General features: G+C 43.8%; 1 protein-coding gene across 1 annotated transcript in view; it reads left to right on the top strand.

Moving 5' to 3' along the window:
* Positions 1 to 624: 624 nt before the first annotated feature.
* Positions 625 to 20,085, top strand: part of CRTAC1 (cartilage acidic protein 1) — a 256,614-nt gene continuing 237,153 nt past the window's right edge. The window contains exons 1-2 of the mRNA XM_044299707.1: positions 625 to 711; positions 844 to 1,000. Coding sequence (XP_044155642.1) covers positions 625 to 711; positions 844 to 1,000 — 244 coding nt within the window. The remainder of the gene's footprint in view (positions 712 to 843; positions 1,001 to 20,085) is intronic.

The raw sequence follows: 20,085 nt of genomic DNA, 5'->3' as shown, positions 1-20,085 counted from the left end.
CTGTGTTCCCTCTCTAATAGTTATTGTGCACTCAACCAGCCTCACCACAAAAAGGTAGATCAGTTACTGTGGTAGGAACGGAAGGATGTTGTTGGAGAACAGTGAGATAAGTTTTTTAAAGTTTTGTAGGTTTGTTTTTTTTGTTTTTTGCATAACCACTTGTACATGTATATAGAAGAAAATGGTGAGTCTGAAAAACCAAACCTCACGTATTCTTCTTTAGTTGATGATTTGGTTGAGAGGCAAGGCAAGTGTCTACAGACACCACACATTTACATGTGAATAAAACGACACACTGAGAGAAGCAATTTCCCTGGAACACGCACTTACCTTGTAGCAGCAGCCATGTCATTTAAGAAAAGTGTGTGGTTTACTGTGTATGATATATTCTTAAAGGAGCAGTATAGCTACAGTCAGCGTCTTATAGTAGGCTCTATTAGTGGACAGGGGAAGCAGGACTCATGGGTTTTCTCTATTAGTGGACAGGGGAAGCACAGGTTTTCTGTATAGGTCCTGACATCAGTTACACAGCCTTTTACATGAAATTTCTGAATTGACTAAATTACCCCAAACTCAGCATAACTCTTTTCAGCTCTGAAAAGATGATTATTTTCCTATACCTTGATGATACATCTCCTGACGATACTTAACATTGAAAATAAATCAAAGAGTAAGCGGTGGCCCTTCCTTAAAAGCAGTGCTCTCACGATAGTAATATTCCTTTGACTGTTTATCATATACTCATTTTTTTTGTTCCTTTAGCTCCCATGATTTTTGACTTGATATGTTCATCATATGAATGTGTGTAATATGTTCTGATTCATTTTCTGCTTTTCCTTCTAGGGCACTGGCAGATACTCCATCTATATTGCAAACTATGCAGACCGCAAAGTGGGCCCCCATGCCTTAATTGAGCTGGACGAGGTTGCAAGTGACATAGCTAAAGGAATAATTGTGCTCTCAAATGTGGCAGCTGAAGCCGGTGTTAATAAGTATACAGGTAAGGGCGGACATGCTGTATGTAGAGTCACCCGTGACTGTAAAAAATAGGTTAAAATTGGAGGTAGTTGTACTGCCTGTGAGAGTTATATCCAGGTACATGCCACCATCCCCTTCTTATGTAAGTAGTGATATAATGTTGAAGGGTGGTCTTGAAAGTTAACAGGATATTTATTAGGTTATTTATCTAATACCTGATTCATATTATGGCTGCTCTGTGACCTCCACCACCCTTGGCAATTTAATGAGGATTTTAGTTTGGTTCACTAGAATGATGTGATGTTGATGCAGTTGAGGGTGCTACACAGATCCTAAAACCTGATTGTGTCAAACCTGCCAAAATTTATGTTTAAAGGCTATGTACATCTTTGGGGGCATTTTTCTATTGTTGCATTGTACTCATGTCGAGCTAAAAAAAAAAGTATTCTTTGTTTGTTATTAAAAATGTTGAACCTCTTTCCCTGTGCAGCCTTGAGATTCTTCAGTACCAGGTTCTGAATTTTTACTGTGTTTCATCAGGCAGCTCAGCTGGCGGCACCTTATCTCTGATTTCTGACTTTCTAAACACCCATTTTAGCTCAATTCTTATCTTACTGCTAAAAATGTGGCTCAAATAATTGTTTATGGCCTTTTGGTAAATTAGAGATAAGGTTTATTAGATGACCAGCGCAAAGTGCAAGTATGATTGAAACAGCTAGACAGACTGAATATTTTTTAATAAAGACCAATTGAAAAAATAATTTTTAGCCCAAAATGAATAAATTCATTGCCCAAAAGGTGTAAATACAGTAGCCTTTAAGAAATCTAATTACTAATGCATACTGAGAATAACATACAGTAGCTTGACTGGTGCCATCCTTCACTCACTGCGCCTGTGCCTAATACTAAAATGGACAGCGCAGGTGCGGGATTTGTGGGGCAAGAAAGAGACCGAGGATGTCAATCACCTTTACAAGGGCGTGCCAAACGGTGAGAGGACTGAGCCTCTATATGCTGCAGCAATGCCCCACTAGCACCTAGAGGCTCATTTGCATATGATAAAAGTCATTATTTAGCGTGAATGGCGGCAGGCACGGAGATATTAGTCATACAGTTATGTTCTGCTGACATTAGCACATCGCTAATGTCAGCTAGCTTCATAACGGTTTTTCTGATGACAGAAACCCTTTAAGAATCCGCTCCCCCACCCTCTGTTCCTGAAGTTCAGTGATCATTTATTACACTGAAGACCCTGACTGCTTGGACACCGCTTTCAAGTGTTTGCACAAATAAATTGAATGGAAGAGTTTAGTATTTTTCTAACTCCATAAATTGAGCTCCTCTCCGTTAACGATTCCCTGGACAGCTACCTACTCTGCCTGCCCTTCTTTCCTGCTATATATAAGGATTAATTTTAATGTTAAAGGTTTGTACACCTTCGGAGGCAATTTTTATTTATGATTGCTTTTTACGTATTTTTGGATTCAAATCATATTTTCAATTGTCCTTTATTAAAAATATTGAGCCGTTCTGTCACAAAGGGTTAACTGTTTTTCTAACTGTCTGACTGGTGCTTTCACTTTGTGTCGGTCATCTAATAAACATGAACTACTTTCACATTAGCGTTTTTTGCGGATCCATCATGGATCTGCAAAAACGTTTTCATTACAATAATACAACCGCATGCATCCGTCATGAACGGATCCAGTTGTATTATGTCTTCTATAGCCATGATGGATGAAAGTCAATGGGGGACGGATCCAATTTCTATTGTGCCAGATTGTGTCAGGCACAGCAAAACGCTGCAAGCAGCCTCCAGAGAGGAATGGTCACTGAACGGAGGCAAGCTGATGCATTCTGAGTGGATCCTTTTCCATTCAGAATGCATTAGAGCCAAACTGATCCGTTTTGGACCGCTTGTGAGAGCCCTGAACGGATCTCAGAAACGGAAACCCAAAACGCTAGTGTGAAAGTAGCCTAAGAGGTCATAAACACTTATTTAACCCACATTTTTATCAGTAAGATAATGACTGAGCTATAATGGGTGTTTATAATGTCAGAGAGCAGAGATAAGGAGCTGTCAGCTTCCCAACTGAAGGAAAAGAGAGAGAGGGCTTCTAGAGCATTTTATCTTAAAGAGGACCTTTCATGGGTCCAGGCATTCTGAAATAACTAGCAGGTTATGTAGGGCATAGTGCAGAGATGTAATATTGCTTACTAGTTTGTCTGGGTGCCGCTCCGTTTGCCCGCTGTGCCACCCATTCACTTTTCCCGCCTGGTATGCTAATGAGTAGCATCGGTACAGGGAGGAGGAGACTGTCCTGTTTCTCAATGGGCGTCTCCTTCTCCCTGGCTGTAGCACGGTCCAAACGCAGTGGAGAGCATCACCTTCTCCCTGGCTGTGACGCTCTCTGCTGTGATTGGACCCAGACAAACTAGTAAGCGATATTACATCCCTGCACTATGCCCTACATAACCTGCTAGTTATTTCATAATGTCTGGACCCATGAAAGGTCCTCTTTAAAGAGTTACTATATTTTCACACAACTTTATATAAATATTCACACAAATGAATATAAATATAAATAGTACAGGTGATCACAATAAACTTTGTAACATGTTTTATTAGAGAGAGAAGTATCTAGTTCCCATGTTATCAGCTGTTTACCTCTCCCCCACTTCCTTGCTAATTGTTTTTCACTTATAAATATGGTTCAAATTCCATCTGGTGATGGAGAACCTCCACAGGAGGATCAAATTACCCATGTCAATACAAGTCTATTGAGAGGGGGAGGAGTGAGCAGCAGCATGAGTGAGGCAGAAATGACAGAGAGAAGACACTGTACAGTTACACAGTAGATTTATCTCAGCAAAAGTGTTAAATTTCCAAACTACACAGATCAAATACTTCTCTCTAATGTCGTCCTTGACTCAGGGGCTGCTTCTGAGTGAAGAGAAGGTTAGGAAGAAGCTTCTCCTCTACTTTCTATGTGCAGTGGATGGCTGCTAGTCTCCACCCACCATGTCTGAGACAACTGCAAACTACACATTCACTTTGCACAGAGGAAACTGCTAAAAATTGCCAGATAAAAGTGTTATTCCTCATTTACACACACTGTGCTACTGATTAACGCAGAATGTGTTGAAAGGGTAGGTATGCTTTAACCATTGCTGCTCAGCAGAGCTGTAACTGGAGGCTTCTGGACAGCCCCCTCTCCCACCTGCCATGTATAATTCCGGTGGCTACTTATGTGGCAGAGGAGCATTTTGGTCCAGGTACAGCTACTACCTCTACACCCTCTAAAGCTTCACCTCCGCTGGCCAATGATCAGAGCCGCCATAATGTTTTATTGTTTTCTTTGACGCAGACTGTATATCCTTATGTATTTACTGTGGCTCCAAGACTATGCCTGACAGTGACAGAAATACAAATCGCTTAAACACCTTTCATGTAATAGATTCTATGAGGAATTCTAAAACTTGAGCCGGGTATAAATGATGCAGTTAAATCTCCTCAGTCGTGCTATGATTGATCTGGACTATAGGGCTTTGCAGCTTCAGGGGTTGCAGTACTTTATGTTCAGAACTTCATGTCCTAGAGAATTACAGTTCTGCAGTGTACATTTAACTCTGTAGTGTCCTGCATGTGAAATGCCTAATAAAATCACTCCCCTTTTATTTGCTACCTTTTTATTTTTTTACATTTTTCTTTTAGGTGGTTGGAATCTGGTACACCATCCTTTGTGCATTATTTTTCATTTTTCTTTTGTGTTACTTTGTATTAAGAGATGAGCGAAGTTTTGAAAAATTCTATTTGGCAACTTCACCGAAGTTAGCCAAGAAATTAGATTTGTAACAAATTAATTCATCATGAATTGCTAAATCAGGTATACCCAGGCCACTATGCCTTTTTGTTATGACCACACAGAGCGGCCGTGCTGCGGCCTGGGCAGGTTTCGACCATGGTCCGGTGAAGAACCGCCCGGCCAATTAGCCCGAAGATGCCTTTCATTTAATAACGAAGACCACACTGTTGTTATCGACCACGTGGCACCTTTAAACAGGGGCTGTTGCTGGTATGGGGTTCGGCTGGTTAGGTGGGGGCACAATATGCTGGCATACCCACTTCTCTAACCCCAGCGCTCTCCTGCTCTATAGGTGGGAGCCCTTCTTCTGCCATCTGCTTTTCCTCCTTTTCCACATCATCTAATATCGATGAGAATATGTCATTAGGAACATCCAGCTCATTCTCTCTCTGCAACTTGCTAACTTTTCGAGGACATGGAGACTTTGAAGGATAATTCGGAGAAGTAAAGCCAGCAAAATATGAGGATGGTCATCATTAAGACCTGGCCCTCCTAAAGGGTGCAGACTGGATGGTATTGGTTGGCACGCTGGCACTGGAATAAAAAAGGCTTAGGACTTATTGGTATTGAATTACATTTATGGATGATGTAGGAATAAGTAAATGTAGGAATAAATAAATAAAACTGACACAGCATAAGTCTCCCTGCACTCTCCCTGCAGTCACCCTTTTCCTAAACTTCTAGCCAATTCAGCCTTGAATGCTTTACTTCTCTCAACATAATTTTTTATAGTTTTTATACTTTTTGCTACATTTTATCAGACCAATGGAATGTGGATTCTAAACTGTACAGTTTCCTGATGGCTTCTGCTTCAGACTATCCTTTCTCATATTTTCTTTAGAGTTAGTTGAGCTATCAGAAGAGGTCTCAATATTAATACCAACCTCTGGACAGGAATCCCAAGTTGTCAGCTGACTGCCGGAATTGCATAGCGCATCCATGATCGTGTTGTCCCTCCTCCAAAGCCTCCTCCCTTAGTTGCCTGCAAAATGTGCATAATGGGTTACCAGATGGATGAAGGGAGATGTGAGGAGCTCAGTGGGCCCTGACCAATTGAATGAATGGGGGCCAAATATTTCAGATGGCGTCTCTGACCTCTGTATTAAAAAGCTATGATAGGCAGCAAAAGTTTGTAAAGCATTACCAATGTCATCAAGCCACCTGGTGATTGTATAGGCATAGACTTCTATGTATACAGCTCATTGTATGAATATGCATGTGTGGCCCCATGACCATATGCAGGGGCGTAGCTAAAGGCTCATGGGCCCTGGTGTAAGAATTCAACTTGTGCCCCCTTCCCTTAGAGCTTTGTGGCAAGAGGCAAGTGTGCACCTAGCCTTTCTGCTGCCTGAGGCAAAAATTGCGACAGCGCCCCCCCCCCCATGCAAAACTCTCAACCTAACCCCTTCCCTGCAGCCCTTCTGTTAAAGACATACTTGGAAAACATTACATACAATGCTACAAAACATACAGGGTAATACAGCGACCCATACCTCTTACATCCACTGACGTCTTCTATTGTCACGGTGGGGAGTGTGGAAAACCCCCCACCGTACAATGTAAAGGGATAAAGGGGAAGCAGTTAGGTCAGGACGCCGGAATCAGGGAGCAGGTCACCTCCTATAGTGTCCCTAACTCCTCACCGTATGAGCGGACCTGGATGGTAGGACGGCTCATACTAGGATACCTATGGCCCTGAGTCACCCTCAGGGGCGTAGCTAAAGGCTCATGGGCCCTGGTGCAAGAGTTAGGCTTGGGCCCCCCTTCCCTCAGTGCTTTGTGTGTCTTCTTATGCAGCACAAGGGTCTTTGGGCCCCCTCAGGCTCTTGGGCCCGGTAGCGACTGCTACCTCTGCACCCCCTATAGCTACGCCCCTGGTCGTCCTGATAATCCCTCACATAGGAGCAGGGGAGAGATGACCTGTTCTTCTCAGACATGGATGAACAGGAGTCTCAAATGGCCTAGCAGCCATTGGGAAAAGGGAAGCCCATACACAGCTAGAGGATCGGCAGGTAAGAACAACAAGACTACTTACTTACCTGTCGAAGCCTCCACAACTGGAACCCGTGCATAAGTACAGGAGCCCGAACACTCAGCAGGTCACAGTGCAAACTACCACACAGGAATCCGGCATACCAACTCTGCCAGAGCCCTCCATGCTCACACAGTGCATGGCAGCCCCAAGCAGCGCTGCATACAGGCTTATGGTTCACCCCTCCGGGAAACCAGCTCCCTCGCCGAGGTAACACACACAAAGGGAAGCGTCTTGCACACATGCAGGGACAAACACCAACAACATACCAGACATGCAACAACAAACAAGACGTACAACAAACCTCCAACTCAAACCCACACCATAAACAACACACCAGGAGGGGAAGGAAGGCAAGGAGGAAACACACAGAAACTGGGAAGACCTTGATGACCACAAGGGTGGCCCTCACTGGACAGATGGTAAAGCCAGGAGCAGTGAACCACCAGCACACACCAATCCTGGAGCTACAGGCATCCAGCAGAAGCTAAATAGCCCAAAGCGACCACACCCAATAAGTGAGGTAACCCTTACAGCACCAGACAGGGGAAGGCTACAACTTAAAGGGGAAGTGCACACACCAGCCACCACATTGCCACCGGCAACAGCATGTGTGGAAACCATGTCACGGCGCACACAGCCAAAGCCGAGACACTGCCACCACATGCCAAAACAGCAACACGTTGCAACCGGCAACAGCATGCATGGCAACCATGTCACGGCGCACACAGCCAAAGCCGAGGCACTGCCACCACATGCCATAACAGCAACACGTTGCCACCAGCAACCCCAAGCATGGCACAAGTGTCACGGCGCACACCTACGATGTAGACTTTGTCTTTCCTCATCTTCTCCATGCATACCAGACCACCATGATGATTCCCTTCAGCTATCTTTTGTCTCTGCAGAGTTTGACAAACAGACATCTTTAGTTTACTACTTTTCCATCATCCTGCCACCCCCAATACTGTGCTCGCTGTGCTCCCCAACAATATACTGCAGAAACAGTCCCCCTTCAATTCTTGCCACACAGTGCCCTAAAATAACTTCACCCAGCAAATAATGTCCCTCACACGCTGATACTGTGCCAAGGTGCCCCCCACAGTGCTCCCCAAAGTCCCACTAATAGAAATAATTATCTGCCAGAGTGCACTTAGTGTTAACAGTGTCCCAATGGTAATAATGCCCCCATTGTGCCCATACTAGTAATCATGTTCTCCATAGTCCTCCAGTATTAATAATTATCCTTATAATGTGTGCAAGTAGAAAAAATACCACAATATAATGTACACCAGTACAAAAAAATATCCCTTTATAGTGTGCGCTAGTACAAAAAAATACCGCTTATAATGGGTGCCAGTACAAAAATGTTCTCTTCTGTGTACCAGTACAAAAAATGCTCCCTCTTATTGTCCCTAGTAGAGCCATTGTACCCATAGCACCCTCCATAATGTATGCCATTGCAAGAAATGCCCCCTTATGTGTGCCAGAACAAAGTGCCCCTATTTAGTGTTTCTATTGGATGCCCCCATAGATGCTCATTTTCATGTCGATTTGGACAAAGTGTTGGCTTGCGCATCTCATTTGTGGGGTATGGTTCTGTTTCGTTCCTGCTTTCTGTGTTCGTATTTGCTTCGAGAGGGTTTTGTAGGTGCAGTAGGAAAGGGCTTGTTCGTAAGTGTTTTTTACTTTGAGTAGGGAGTCTGGTGTGGTGTAAAATAGGGCTTACTCTGGGGTCTTACACTTTTGTTTAAGAGTAGGTGTGGACGGTTATCATATTTGGGTATGTTAAGTTCAATAGGAGGAGGGGATGGTGTGGTTATCATATTGGGGGCCTTCAGAGCTTCATGATTATTTGTCTTATTCTGGATGGGGAAATACAGTATGTTATATATTCCAATGAAATGTGAAGTCCTGTTTATTAAACAGTTGTAGCAATTGATACTAATTTGTTTTTACTTTATTTAAAACATGGGTGCGTCTTATAGTGTGAACAATTCTGTAGATAGGTAGATACATAGATATGAAATAGACAAATACTGGTAGATATTAGATGGATAGATACAGATGCAGCCGAGCTGAACTTGCTGGTTAACGCGTTAAGTAAAGAATGGCAAGAAAAAGATAACTTTTCATTTGAGTCATTGGTTTTGTCCCAAGGTAACCAAGATAAATCTGTGCCATGTGTTATCGGAGTCAATTTTAGCTTGGCTACATCTGTAGATAGATAGATAGATAGATAGATAGATAGAGTAGTAAAAAGGCAGCACCCCAAAATCAACAAAAAATGAAGAAAATGCTTTTATTCATGTGATTTGGTGTACTCACTGTATTATGTATAGGGATATGATGATTATGTGCACAATTGTATGAATACATTATGATTAGGGTTGAAAAAAAAACAACTGTAAAGTTCGGGTTCGTACAGAACTTTACGATTTTTTGACTGCATATGTGACAGGGGAAGGGAAAATAATATAGGTAATCCGTCTGTGAGTTCAGGGACCCAGGGGGTGACATATTCAATTTTATTTTCTGTAAAGTACCCCTGTGCTGCATATGTGAGTGTAATCAATTCAGTAAATCCATCTGTTAGATTCTGGGGGGAGAAATTATAATTTTTTTGCTAAAAAGTACATTTGCGCCCTGCACTGCAAATCTGATAGTGAAAGAAAATCTGTTCAATCCATCTGTTTAATTGTGGGTGAAAGAAATCATCTTTTTTTCCCCATAAAGTACTTTTACGTCCTGCACTGCAAATCTGATAGTGAAATAAAATCAGTAAATCCATCTGTTTCATTGTGGGTGAAAAAATCATATATTTTTTTCTATAAAGTACCTTTTCAGCCTGCGCTGCATTTCTGACAGTCCAATGAAACCGTTAAATACTGCTGTTATATTGTCGTTTGAAAAAAACTCACTTTTTGTGCTAGATAGTACATTTGCGCCTGTGCTGCATTTCTGACAGTCCAATAAAACCGTTAAATACTGCTGTTATATTGTTGATTGACAAATTCAAATTTTTTGTGACCGTGAAGTAATTGTATTAGATTCGCTGTTGTGTGACCTCAAGAAATTTTTTCTCTTTATGACACCGGCACAGCCTTACTGTCAGTGAACTTAATTGTTGACTATTGGCGGTAACATTGTCGCTTGACATAAAACATCTGTTAGTTTAGTGGGTGAACGCAAAGAATGATGAGAGCGTTAAATAAGGGACGTGGCCCTGGTCGTGGTGCTGCTGGTGTTGCTGGAGGATGTGGTCGATCAGTGCCAGCTACACGCACAAGTGAAACACCTTCCTCGGGTGCGAGTAGGCAACAGAACCTGCAGCGTTATTTGGTTGTCCCAAATGCTGCACTACGAATGGTGAGACCAGAACAAGTACAGGATATGGTAGATTGGGTGGCTAACAGTGCCTCCAGTGCCTTCACATTGTCTCCCACCCAGTCCCTTGCTGAAAGATCAGAGTTGGCACCTGCAGCCGATGTTCATCAGTATTTCACCTCACCCCTTTGCAAATCAGCCAAGCAGTCTAAACCCCAAGTCATGCAGCAGTCTCTTCTGCTTTTTGATGACTCTGCTAGCAGTGTTTCACAGGGCCATCCACATAGCCCTGCCCCAGAAGTGGAAGAAATTGAGTGCACCGATGCCCAACCACATATGTTTCAGGATGAGTACATGGGAGGACCACCGCAGCACGTCTCAGATGATGGCGAAACACAGGTGCCAACTGCTGTGACTTTCTGCAGTGTGCAGACCAACAAAAAGGGCAGGGGTAAAGACTGTGTAGAAGATTATGTAGAGGACGATGAGGTCCTCCACCCCACATGGAATCAAGGTCTTGCGAGTGACCTGTGTAGTTCGGAGGAAGAGGTGGTCGCACAGGGCCACCAGCACAGAAAAAGAGGGAGCAGGTTGCAAAAGCAGAGCGGCCGTCCCCTAGACAGTAGGCCTGCTACTGCCCACCGCATCAAGGAACCGAGCACACTAAAGCCAGCTCCAAGGAGTTCCCTGGCGTGGCAGTTCTTCAGACAATGTGCTGACGACAAGACACAAGTGGTTAGCACGCTGTGCAATCAGAGCCTGAAGCGAGGCATAAACATTCTAAACCTGAGCACAACCTGCATGACCAGGCATCTAAGTGCAAAGCATGAGCTGCAGTTGAGTAGACACCTCAAAAACCAAGAAAGGTCTCTGGCTCCTCCTGCTTCCTCTTCTGCTGCAGTCTCGGCCTCTTCACCCCCCTCTGGAGTGACAGTCCCACCTGCCACCCCGCAAACAGAGGATGTGCCAGCAACGCCACCACCTCGGTCACCAAGCATCTCCACAATGTACCATGGAAGCGTTCAGCTGTCTATCTCCCAAGCACTGGAGCGAAATAGGAAGTACCCCCCCTACCCACCCGCGATCCCTGGCCCTGAATGCCAGCATTTCCAAATTTCTTGCCTTTAAAATGCTGTCATTCTGTCTGGTGGACACGGACAGTTTTAAGAAAAGTTTTAAGAAGATGGCGGTGGCTGTCCCGCAGTACGTCGTGCCCAGCCGCCACTACTTTTCCAGGCAAGCCATCCCCTCCCTGCACAACCAAGTGGGGGACAAAATCAGGTGTGCACTGGGCAACGCCAACTGTGGCAAGGTCCACCTGACTACAGATATGTGGACCAGTAAGCACGGTCAGGGACGTTATATCTCCCTAGTAGCACACTGGGTAAATGTAGTGGCGGCTGAGCCTGAGGCGGATAGCAGTTTGGCTCATGTCCATCCACCACAGAGGATTGCAGTGCGTTTCTCTTTGCTTCCTGTTGCTTCCTCCTCCTACTCTGCTTCCTCATCCTCTACCAGCTCCTCATCCAGTCAGCGTAACACCTTCACCACCAACTTCAGCACAGCCAGGGGTAAATGACAGCAGGCAGTTTTGAAACTTATCTGTTTGGCGGACAAACCCCACAACGCGCAGGAGCTGTGGACGGGCTTCGAACAACAGACCGATGAGTGGTTGGTGTCAGTGAGCCTCAAGGCCAGCCTGGTGGTGTGTAATAATGGGCGAAATCTCGTTGCAGCTCTGGGCCTAGCCGGTTTGATGCACATCCCTTGCCTGGCGCATGTGCTGAATTTGGTGGTGCAGAAATTCCTGAAAAATTACCCCAATATGTCGGAGCTGCTGCAGAAAGTGCAGTCCATCTGGGCGCGCTTTTGGCGTTCTGACCCTGCTGCTGCTCGCCTGTCAGTACTGCAGCATAACTTCGGCCTTCCTGCTCACCACCTCATATTCGACATGCCGACAAGGTGGAACTCCACCTTGCACATGCTGGCCAGACTGTGAGAGCAGCAGCAGGCGATAGTGGAGTTTCAGTTGCAGCACGCACGGGTCAGTCGCACTGCGGAACAGCACCACTTCACCACCAATGACTGGGCCTTCATGCGAGACCTGTGTGCCTTGTTGCGCTGTTTTGAGTACTCCACCAACATGGCCAGTGCCTATGACGCCATTCTCAGAGTTACTATTCCACTTCTATGCCTCCTTGAAAAAACACTTCGGGCGATGATGGTAGAGGATGTGAAACAGGAGAAGGAAGAGGGATCATTTACAAGGGTTTCAGGCCAGTCATTCACAAGTGGCTCCAAGGGTGGGTTCCTGCACCAACATAGGCCAGGAGGTACACAATGTCCAGCCAGAGCACAGTTCTGGAGGATGAGATAGTGGAGGATGAGGAGGAGTAGATGGAGGAAGAGGAACCGTGTTTACAGAAGGGTGGCACCCAAACCAGCTCATGGGCATCACTGGTGCGTGGCTGGAGGGATACAGAGGACACAGACGATACACCTCCAACAGAGGACAGCTTGTCATTGCCCCTGGGCAGCCTGGCACACATGAGCTGTGTCTCCGCAATGACCGTCGAGTTGCCCACATTCTAACTTGTGCTGATTACTGGGTGGCCACGCTGCTGAATCCCTGTTACAAGGACAACGTACCGTCCTTACTTCCGTCACTGGAGCGTGATTGGAAGATGCGCAAGTACAAGCGCACGCTGGTAGACGCGCTGCTGGTGGCATTCCCACCTGAGAGCGGGGGCACAGTGGAAGCACAAGGCAAAGTCAGATGAGGAGGAAGAGGTCGCCAACGCAGCTGGGGCACGACCAGCACCACCAGCACCTCAGATGGCAGGGTTAGCATGGCCGAAATGTGGAAAAGTTTTATCAGCACGCTACAACAACCAGCACCACCAGCTGATATGGAACGTCTTAGCAGGAGGCAGCATTTCACCAACATAGTGGCGCAGTTTAATTATGTATATTGATTCATGATTTATTGCACACGCACTTTGTGTATATAAATATATCTGATCTGTTCACATGTATAACTGCTTGAGAAAAGCTCTAGTGTTGAGCTGAAACGTTGCGTATCCACATGGGTGAATAAAAGCATTCTTTTATTTTTTTACTGATTTTGGAGTGCTGCCTTTTTGCTACTTTGTGTATTGCACAATAATCTAGTCCCTTCGGACGTGCACCCTTTTTTGTTCAAGTTGGATGTAGTGCTGCCAGATTTTTGCTTGAGATAGATAGATAAGTAGACAATAAATATTAGATAGATAGATAGATAGATAGATAGATACAGTGTCGGACTGGGGTACCTAGGGCCCACCAGTAAAATGTATTTTGAGGGCCCACCGTACAGATACATTCAAATATAATAAATAATCTAAAAAGTTTTTTATATAAACATATGCTGGTTGAGGTGCTGTACATTGAATATATGTATGTAGTGAAGTAAATCTAATGTGTTATGTGCTACTTGTGCAGGGGGTGGGAGACTAGGAGGATTCCCCTGTTCCCCTGTGGGCCAGTCCAAGCCTGGATAGATAGATAGATAGATAGATAGATAGATATGACATTGTATCCTTGTTGTTTGCTTCAGTTTCTCAGTCTCATGTTTTTCATTAACCAAAAAAACCTTGTGGACGTATCTGAAATGTGAGTTGTCAGGATCACAGGAGCTGCTCTGCCGGGTGGCCAGAGAATTTCCAACCTCCAGGTTGTTGTTCACATTTTATCCCTTTAGGCTAGATGAGGGAGAGGAGCCGAGCGTGTTTTTTGTCAGCTCCAACAGTGGATGAAATAAACATGGGCACAGGAAAGAAGTCTTTGTGTCCAATAGTTTCTCTGGAGGAAACATTAAAGGGAATGGAAAATAACTGAAAATATTTGATTCAGGGTGATGCCTCTGGAGTAAGAACCAGATTTGTTGTGGCTTTTCACAAAATTGTACAATATCGGAGACACATGGTAGTGCACATTACTGACCCATGGAATGACCCTTACAAAGAAAGTACACAGAGTCTTCAAAGTTCTGACCTCATCATTGAAAACTTGTAGATGTTCTCTTTTTTCCCTTCAAGCATACCAAGGCATACTGACTGTCCTCCAAGATGGTGATGTCACACTTCGGTGTGGGAGGGAAACACCACACAGAGTATAAGAGTGAAACAGGGAATCAGGCCTCAAAACTAGGGTAGGAAGATGGACACCTCCTATAGAAAACCCTCACCAAAATCCTGACTGACTACCAGTATGAACAGACCCAAAAGTTAGGTGAGTTCATACGCAGGAATACCTAGGAGTCCTATCTAGCCCTATAGGACCCTGGTACTAATGGAAGGGACAAGACTACCTGTTTCTCCAAAAGGAAGGATGAACAGCAGTCTAATTCAGGCCTAATACAAACAATAGGGAAATGCAACACACAGAACCCAAAACAAAATACAAAAGGGAAAGGAAAGACTTTACAAAGAGACTATGGAAGCACCAGGAACTCAGCCGAGATCCAACCACAAACGATCCACAGGCACAGAAGCTATAAACCGCACAGCATAGTAGGAGAAGCAACTATAAATAAGGAAGGTTAAATGACCACATAAGCAACACCTGGAGGCAAGGGGTGTGGCTATTACCAGAAACAACACAGACACCTATTAATCCACAAGGAAAACCTGTCAGATCAAACCACTTGTTGCCAGTCTCACAGATCTCCTACCACTCACTGTTGCAGGGACGTCCGTATGTCTCGGTACATCCGTGACAGGTGACCTGCTGTAATGGTAGATTAAGACAACAGCACTATATTTAGAGGCAGATTAATAGTTTTATTCATAAGGCAACTTTCACAACAAAGTGACATTTCGGTCAAAACATGACCTTTTTCAAACAGTAGTTGCCAGAAGGACAGATGACACGAAGAAAGTCTATGGGAATGGCAGGCTGAAGAATGGTGTATACACACCTCGGTGTAAGCTGCGAGGTGTGTATACACCATTCTTCAGCCTGCCATTCCCATAGACTTTCTTCGTGTCATCTGTCCTTCTGGCAACTAGTGTTTGAAAAAAGTCATGTTTTGACCGAAATGTCACTTTGTTGTGAAAGTTGCCTTACGAATAAAACTATTAATCTGCATCTAAATAGAGTGCTGTTGTCTCAATCTTCCATTAGATTTAGGCTGGGAGGCCACAACAACACGCACCTATACACCAGCAGACAAGAGTGCCACGCCTTTTCAATATATTGAGGTGACCTGCTGTATGCGGTCCTTCTCTCCATGATGTCTCACATTGACAGCTGGAATTCTCCAACACAACTTTAAATAATGAGCCTAACAAGCTCTAATGAGACGATAGTTCTCACACTATGATTTGCATGTAGTATTTTGCACAGAATTTAGCAGTTTTCTATCTCATTCACACCTTCCTTTGTTGTCCTTTAAGTCATTTGGTGGTGTCGTATAAATTAGCCTCTTCATCTGCTGCTCAAATATGTTTCCTTTTCTTCTATATACATATTCCCTGCAGATTCATATAAAGCTTTGCCTATACAGTAAAATCCAATATCTTTACATGCAATGGTCCCTCAGGAAGTACTGTGAGGCGACTCTCCTATGAAGTGTTGAGCTTCTGGGGCCCAAACAACTTTCCCTTGCTGAGATTTGGGAAGCCGTTCATTGATGGTGATAGGCTGGAGCCTGCTGGAGACTACCAGGCCTATCACAGATGTATTGTTATGGATGCCTACAGGTGGAAATGCTCCATATGAATATAAAGGATGAGTCAAAAGTTTCAGGAAACCCTTTTATTTCTGAAAAGAAATGGAAAATGAAATATCTGAATACCCCAGAAAGTAATGGGTGAGGAGGCCTAGCTTTAAGGCTATGTCCAGAACATGGCTTCCATATTGAAAGCTGCCATATTGGATCAAGGGCAAATTTTTCCAATGGGAAAGAGGTCATGAGTATATCAAAGAAGACCATCATTTTCTCAGAAATCGATTGTGTCATGACCATGGTCATGGCCATGACTCCTGGAACCGCATGCAGTTGCCTGCGGTCTGGTCTTGTTGTCAATCACAGGTGAGGGCTGAAGTATGTTGCCTCACCTGTGGTTGCCGCTTGCAACATAATGTATTTGGCAGTATAGCAGCCTGAGCTGTTGCTAAGCAGCTTGCTGTCAAGTACATGCGGTTGTACCAGGCAACCTGTCTTTGTATGTGTGCACTTTGTCATTTTGTGTGCACGGGGTATATGTGTGTGTGCACTGTGACATTTTCACGTCACTTGCGGTTGTCTGCGGCAACGTGTTGTTTGTGTACATGTGGTGGCAGTGTCTCAGCCTTCTGGCTGGCTCCCAGGACATGGTTGCCACGCATGTCGTTGACGGTGGTAACAGCTGCAGTGTCATAGTTGTTTGTCCACTTCCCCTTTAAGTGGCTGTCTTCCCTTGCCTGGTGTAGAAAGGGTTAACTCCCTTCATAGTGTGTGAACACTGGGTGTGTCTGTGTGTGGGTGTGGCTACTTGGGCCTATATAGCTTCTGCTGAGACCTGAAGCTGAGGGGTAGTCCAGCCTTGTTTGTAAGCTGGAGTCATCCTCCTGGTCTCCTATACCATCTGCCAGTGAGGGCCACCCTTGTGGTCATAAGTTTATGTTTGATGATTATGAAGATGTTTCTTTGGTCTCTTTATTTATTGCAGCTATGGTTTCCTGGGTTCCCATGTATGTGTGGTGTGGGCTGTGTCAGTTTGTGTTGTTGTGGACAGCAGCACTTGTACATGGGTTCCAGGCTGTGTGTCTGTGGTAGGTAGGTGTGGTACTAGTTTCACTTACCTGCCATTGCCATATGCTGTATATGTTCCCCTTCCCATGCAGCTTGGCCAGTGAGACTCCTGTTTGTCTGTATCTAGGAGGAACAGGTCGCCTTACCCTGCTCCTAGTCCAGGGCTACCCTGAGGGCTAGTAGGGACCCTAGGTTCCGGAGTATGAACCCTCCTACCATCAGGGTTGGCTCATACGGCTAGGAGTCAGGGTCGGAATTAGGGATGTGATAGGAGGTGACCTGCTTCCTGATTGCTGTCCTGGCCTAGCAGCGACCAATATCTTCAGTCATCACACGGCTGAGGGTTTCCCCCATCCTCAGCCGTGACAGATTGCTGCAGATTTGCAATACCTCTTGTGGTTCAAAAGTTATTGACACAAAAAGTTCAAAACTTCAAAGTTCTGTGTTCAGCACCATGGACAGCATATTGAACATGTCAAATAGCTTTGCATCACAGGGAATGTTCCCAGTTGTTGTTGCTGCAACTTTCTGTTTTAATAACTTTTGAACCACAAGAGCATTGTGGCAATAGATTTCTGAGAAAATTCTGATCTTTGGTACGTTACATTACCCCTTTCCCATTAGAAAAATATGTTCTCAATCCAAGAAGGCGGCTTTTGAGATGGCAACTATTTTCCGGACATAGCCTAAAAAATAAGCCCCTTTACCTTAGTGAGGGGGTAGTCAGATATTTCATTTTCCCTTTCGTTTCTGAAATAAAAGAATGTCCTGAGACTTTTGATTCACCCTGTACTTGATTTCCTATACATTAATGTATTAGTGAAGTGTATGGCAAAAGTAATCTAAACAGTGTATGTTCAGGTCCCCTAGGGGGCTTAAAAAAGGGGAAAAAATTATAATAAAAAAAAAAATTCCCCTCCCCTCTCCCTATATAAAAAGTAAACAATAACAAAAAATAAAGATTATTTGCAGTGCCACATCCCAAAATGCCTAAACTATCAAAATAGAAAGCTATGTGTCCTGTACAGTGAATGCCATAAGAGGAAAACAAAAAATCCAAAAGGCCGATTCACCATTTCTATAAAAATGTATCAAAAAGTCATACCACCCCAAAATGGTATCACTGAAAAAAATAAAAATGACATAGTTGTAGACGTACAGTAAATATAAAAAAAAGTTATGGATTATTATTATTATTATTCCAATTTGTGTTTTTTTTTTGTATTAAAACATAAGAAAAACTTTAAAAATGTGGTATTGCTTTAATCATACTGACCTGCAGAATTACAGTATAGGGAATGCTGTAAAAACAAACTCATAAAATTATGGCAGAATAGCTTTTTTTTTTCCACTTTCATCTCATTTGGGATTTTTTCCAGTTTTCCATTACATCTTATGCAATATTAAATGGTGCCATTAGAAAGTTATGGATCCGGGAAGGCAGGGAGTAAAAAACAAACCGAAAATTGCTGGCTCATTAAGAGGTTAAAGAGGTTTTCCCATTTGCGTCAACATCCTTTTCACATTTTTGAAGGTAGCAACAATTTTATATTGTATTACTTTTCCCTCCTTTGCTCCTGTCTCTCATTCTGGGCTGTGGCTCTTTATTATTTCCTGTGACGGTATGTCAGTTCACTTGGCAGTGTTTCGGTGTGTCTATGTAACTAACTTGGTGGGAGGGGCTATAGACTCGCTGGGCATTGTTAGGGGTGGGGCTGGAGCTGCAGCAGAGGAAAGAGAAGTGCATCATGGATTTGGTTGGATACAGGAACAGGAAGTGCTACATACAGGATGGAAACAGACCAGAGGGATTGGTCTACATGGTGAAAACAAGACAGGAGAGTACAAAATGAAAAAAAAAAATAGAAGCATGGGGAAGATGTACATGTGGTAAGCAATTACATGATCGGATGTGTTAAATACCATAATAACCCCTTTAAAGTGAACAAATTCTGATTAAAGGAGAAGCTTAACAATCATATATTGACTTCAATAAGAGCTGTATCAGAAATGCATAAGTTAAAGGGTACCTACCATTTACCATAAAACCTCTGAAATCTCATAATGAGACGAAGGAAACTTTGATCCACAGGGGCTTGGATCAGCAGGGATTGCTGTAATAAACCGGCAGAAACTTTTATCTGCTGTGCCCCTTCGGTTATGATTGGCTCTACTTTTCTCTCCTAGGAGATGCAAGTAGGGCTCATAGACGTCTATGAGTCGGTACAAAGCTAACCCCACTTCTGCCAAGAGAGCCAAGTGCAGCCAATGGGGTTAAGTACTCGCGTTAGATGTTCTGCCCCATTGTTTCAGAGATCAATGGAGTCTTAGTGCCCGGTCTCCCACCAATCAAAACATAGAAACATAGAAACATAGAATGTGTCGGCAGATAAGAACCATTTGGCCCATCTAGTCTGCCCAATATATCTGAATCCTATGAATTGTCCCTGGCCCTATCTTATATGAAGGATGGCCTTATGCCTATCCCATGCATGCTTAAACTCCTTCACTGTATTTGCAGCTACCACTTCTGCAGGAAGGCTATTCCATGCATCCACTACTCTCTCAGTAAAGTAATACTTCCTTATATTACTTTTAAACCTTTGCCCCTCTAATTTAAAACTGTGTCCTCTTGTGGTAGTTTTTCTTCTTTTAAATATTCTCTCCTCCTTTACCGAGTTGATTCCCTTTATGTATTTAAAAGTTTCTATCATATCCCCTCTGTCTCTTCTTTCTTCCAAGCTATACATATTAAGGTCTTTTAACCTTTCCTGGTAAGTTTTATCCTGCAATCCATGTACTAGTTTAGTAGCTCTTCTCTGAACTCTCTCTAGAGTATCTATATCCTTCTGGAGATATGGCCTCCAGTACTGCGCACAATACTCCAAGTGAGGTATCACCAGTGTTCTGTACAGCGGCATAAGCACTTCACTCTTTCTACTGCTTATGCCTCTCCCTATACATCCAAGCATTCTGCTGGCATTTCGTGCTGCTTTATTACATTGTCTTCCCACCTTTAAGTCTTCTGAAATAATTACTCCTAAATCCCTTCCCTCAGATACTGAGGTCAGGACTGTGTCAAATATTCTATATTCTGCCATTGGGTT

Source organism: Bufo gargarizans, chromosome 6 (assembly GCF_014858855.1).
Source record: "Bufo gargarizans isolate SCDJY-AF-19 chromosome 6, ASM1485885v1, whole genome shotgun sequence".
Lineage (NCBI taxonomy): Eukaryota > Metazoa > Chordata > Amphibia > Anura > Bufonidae > Bufo > Bufo gargarizans.
The sequence above is the reverse complement of the archived record's forward strand: the minus strand, read 5'-3'. Positions and strand labels throughout refer to the sequence as shown.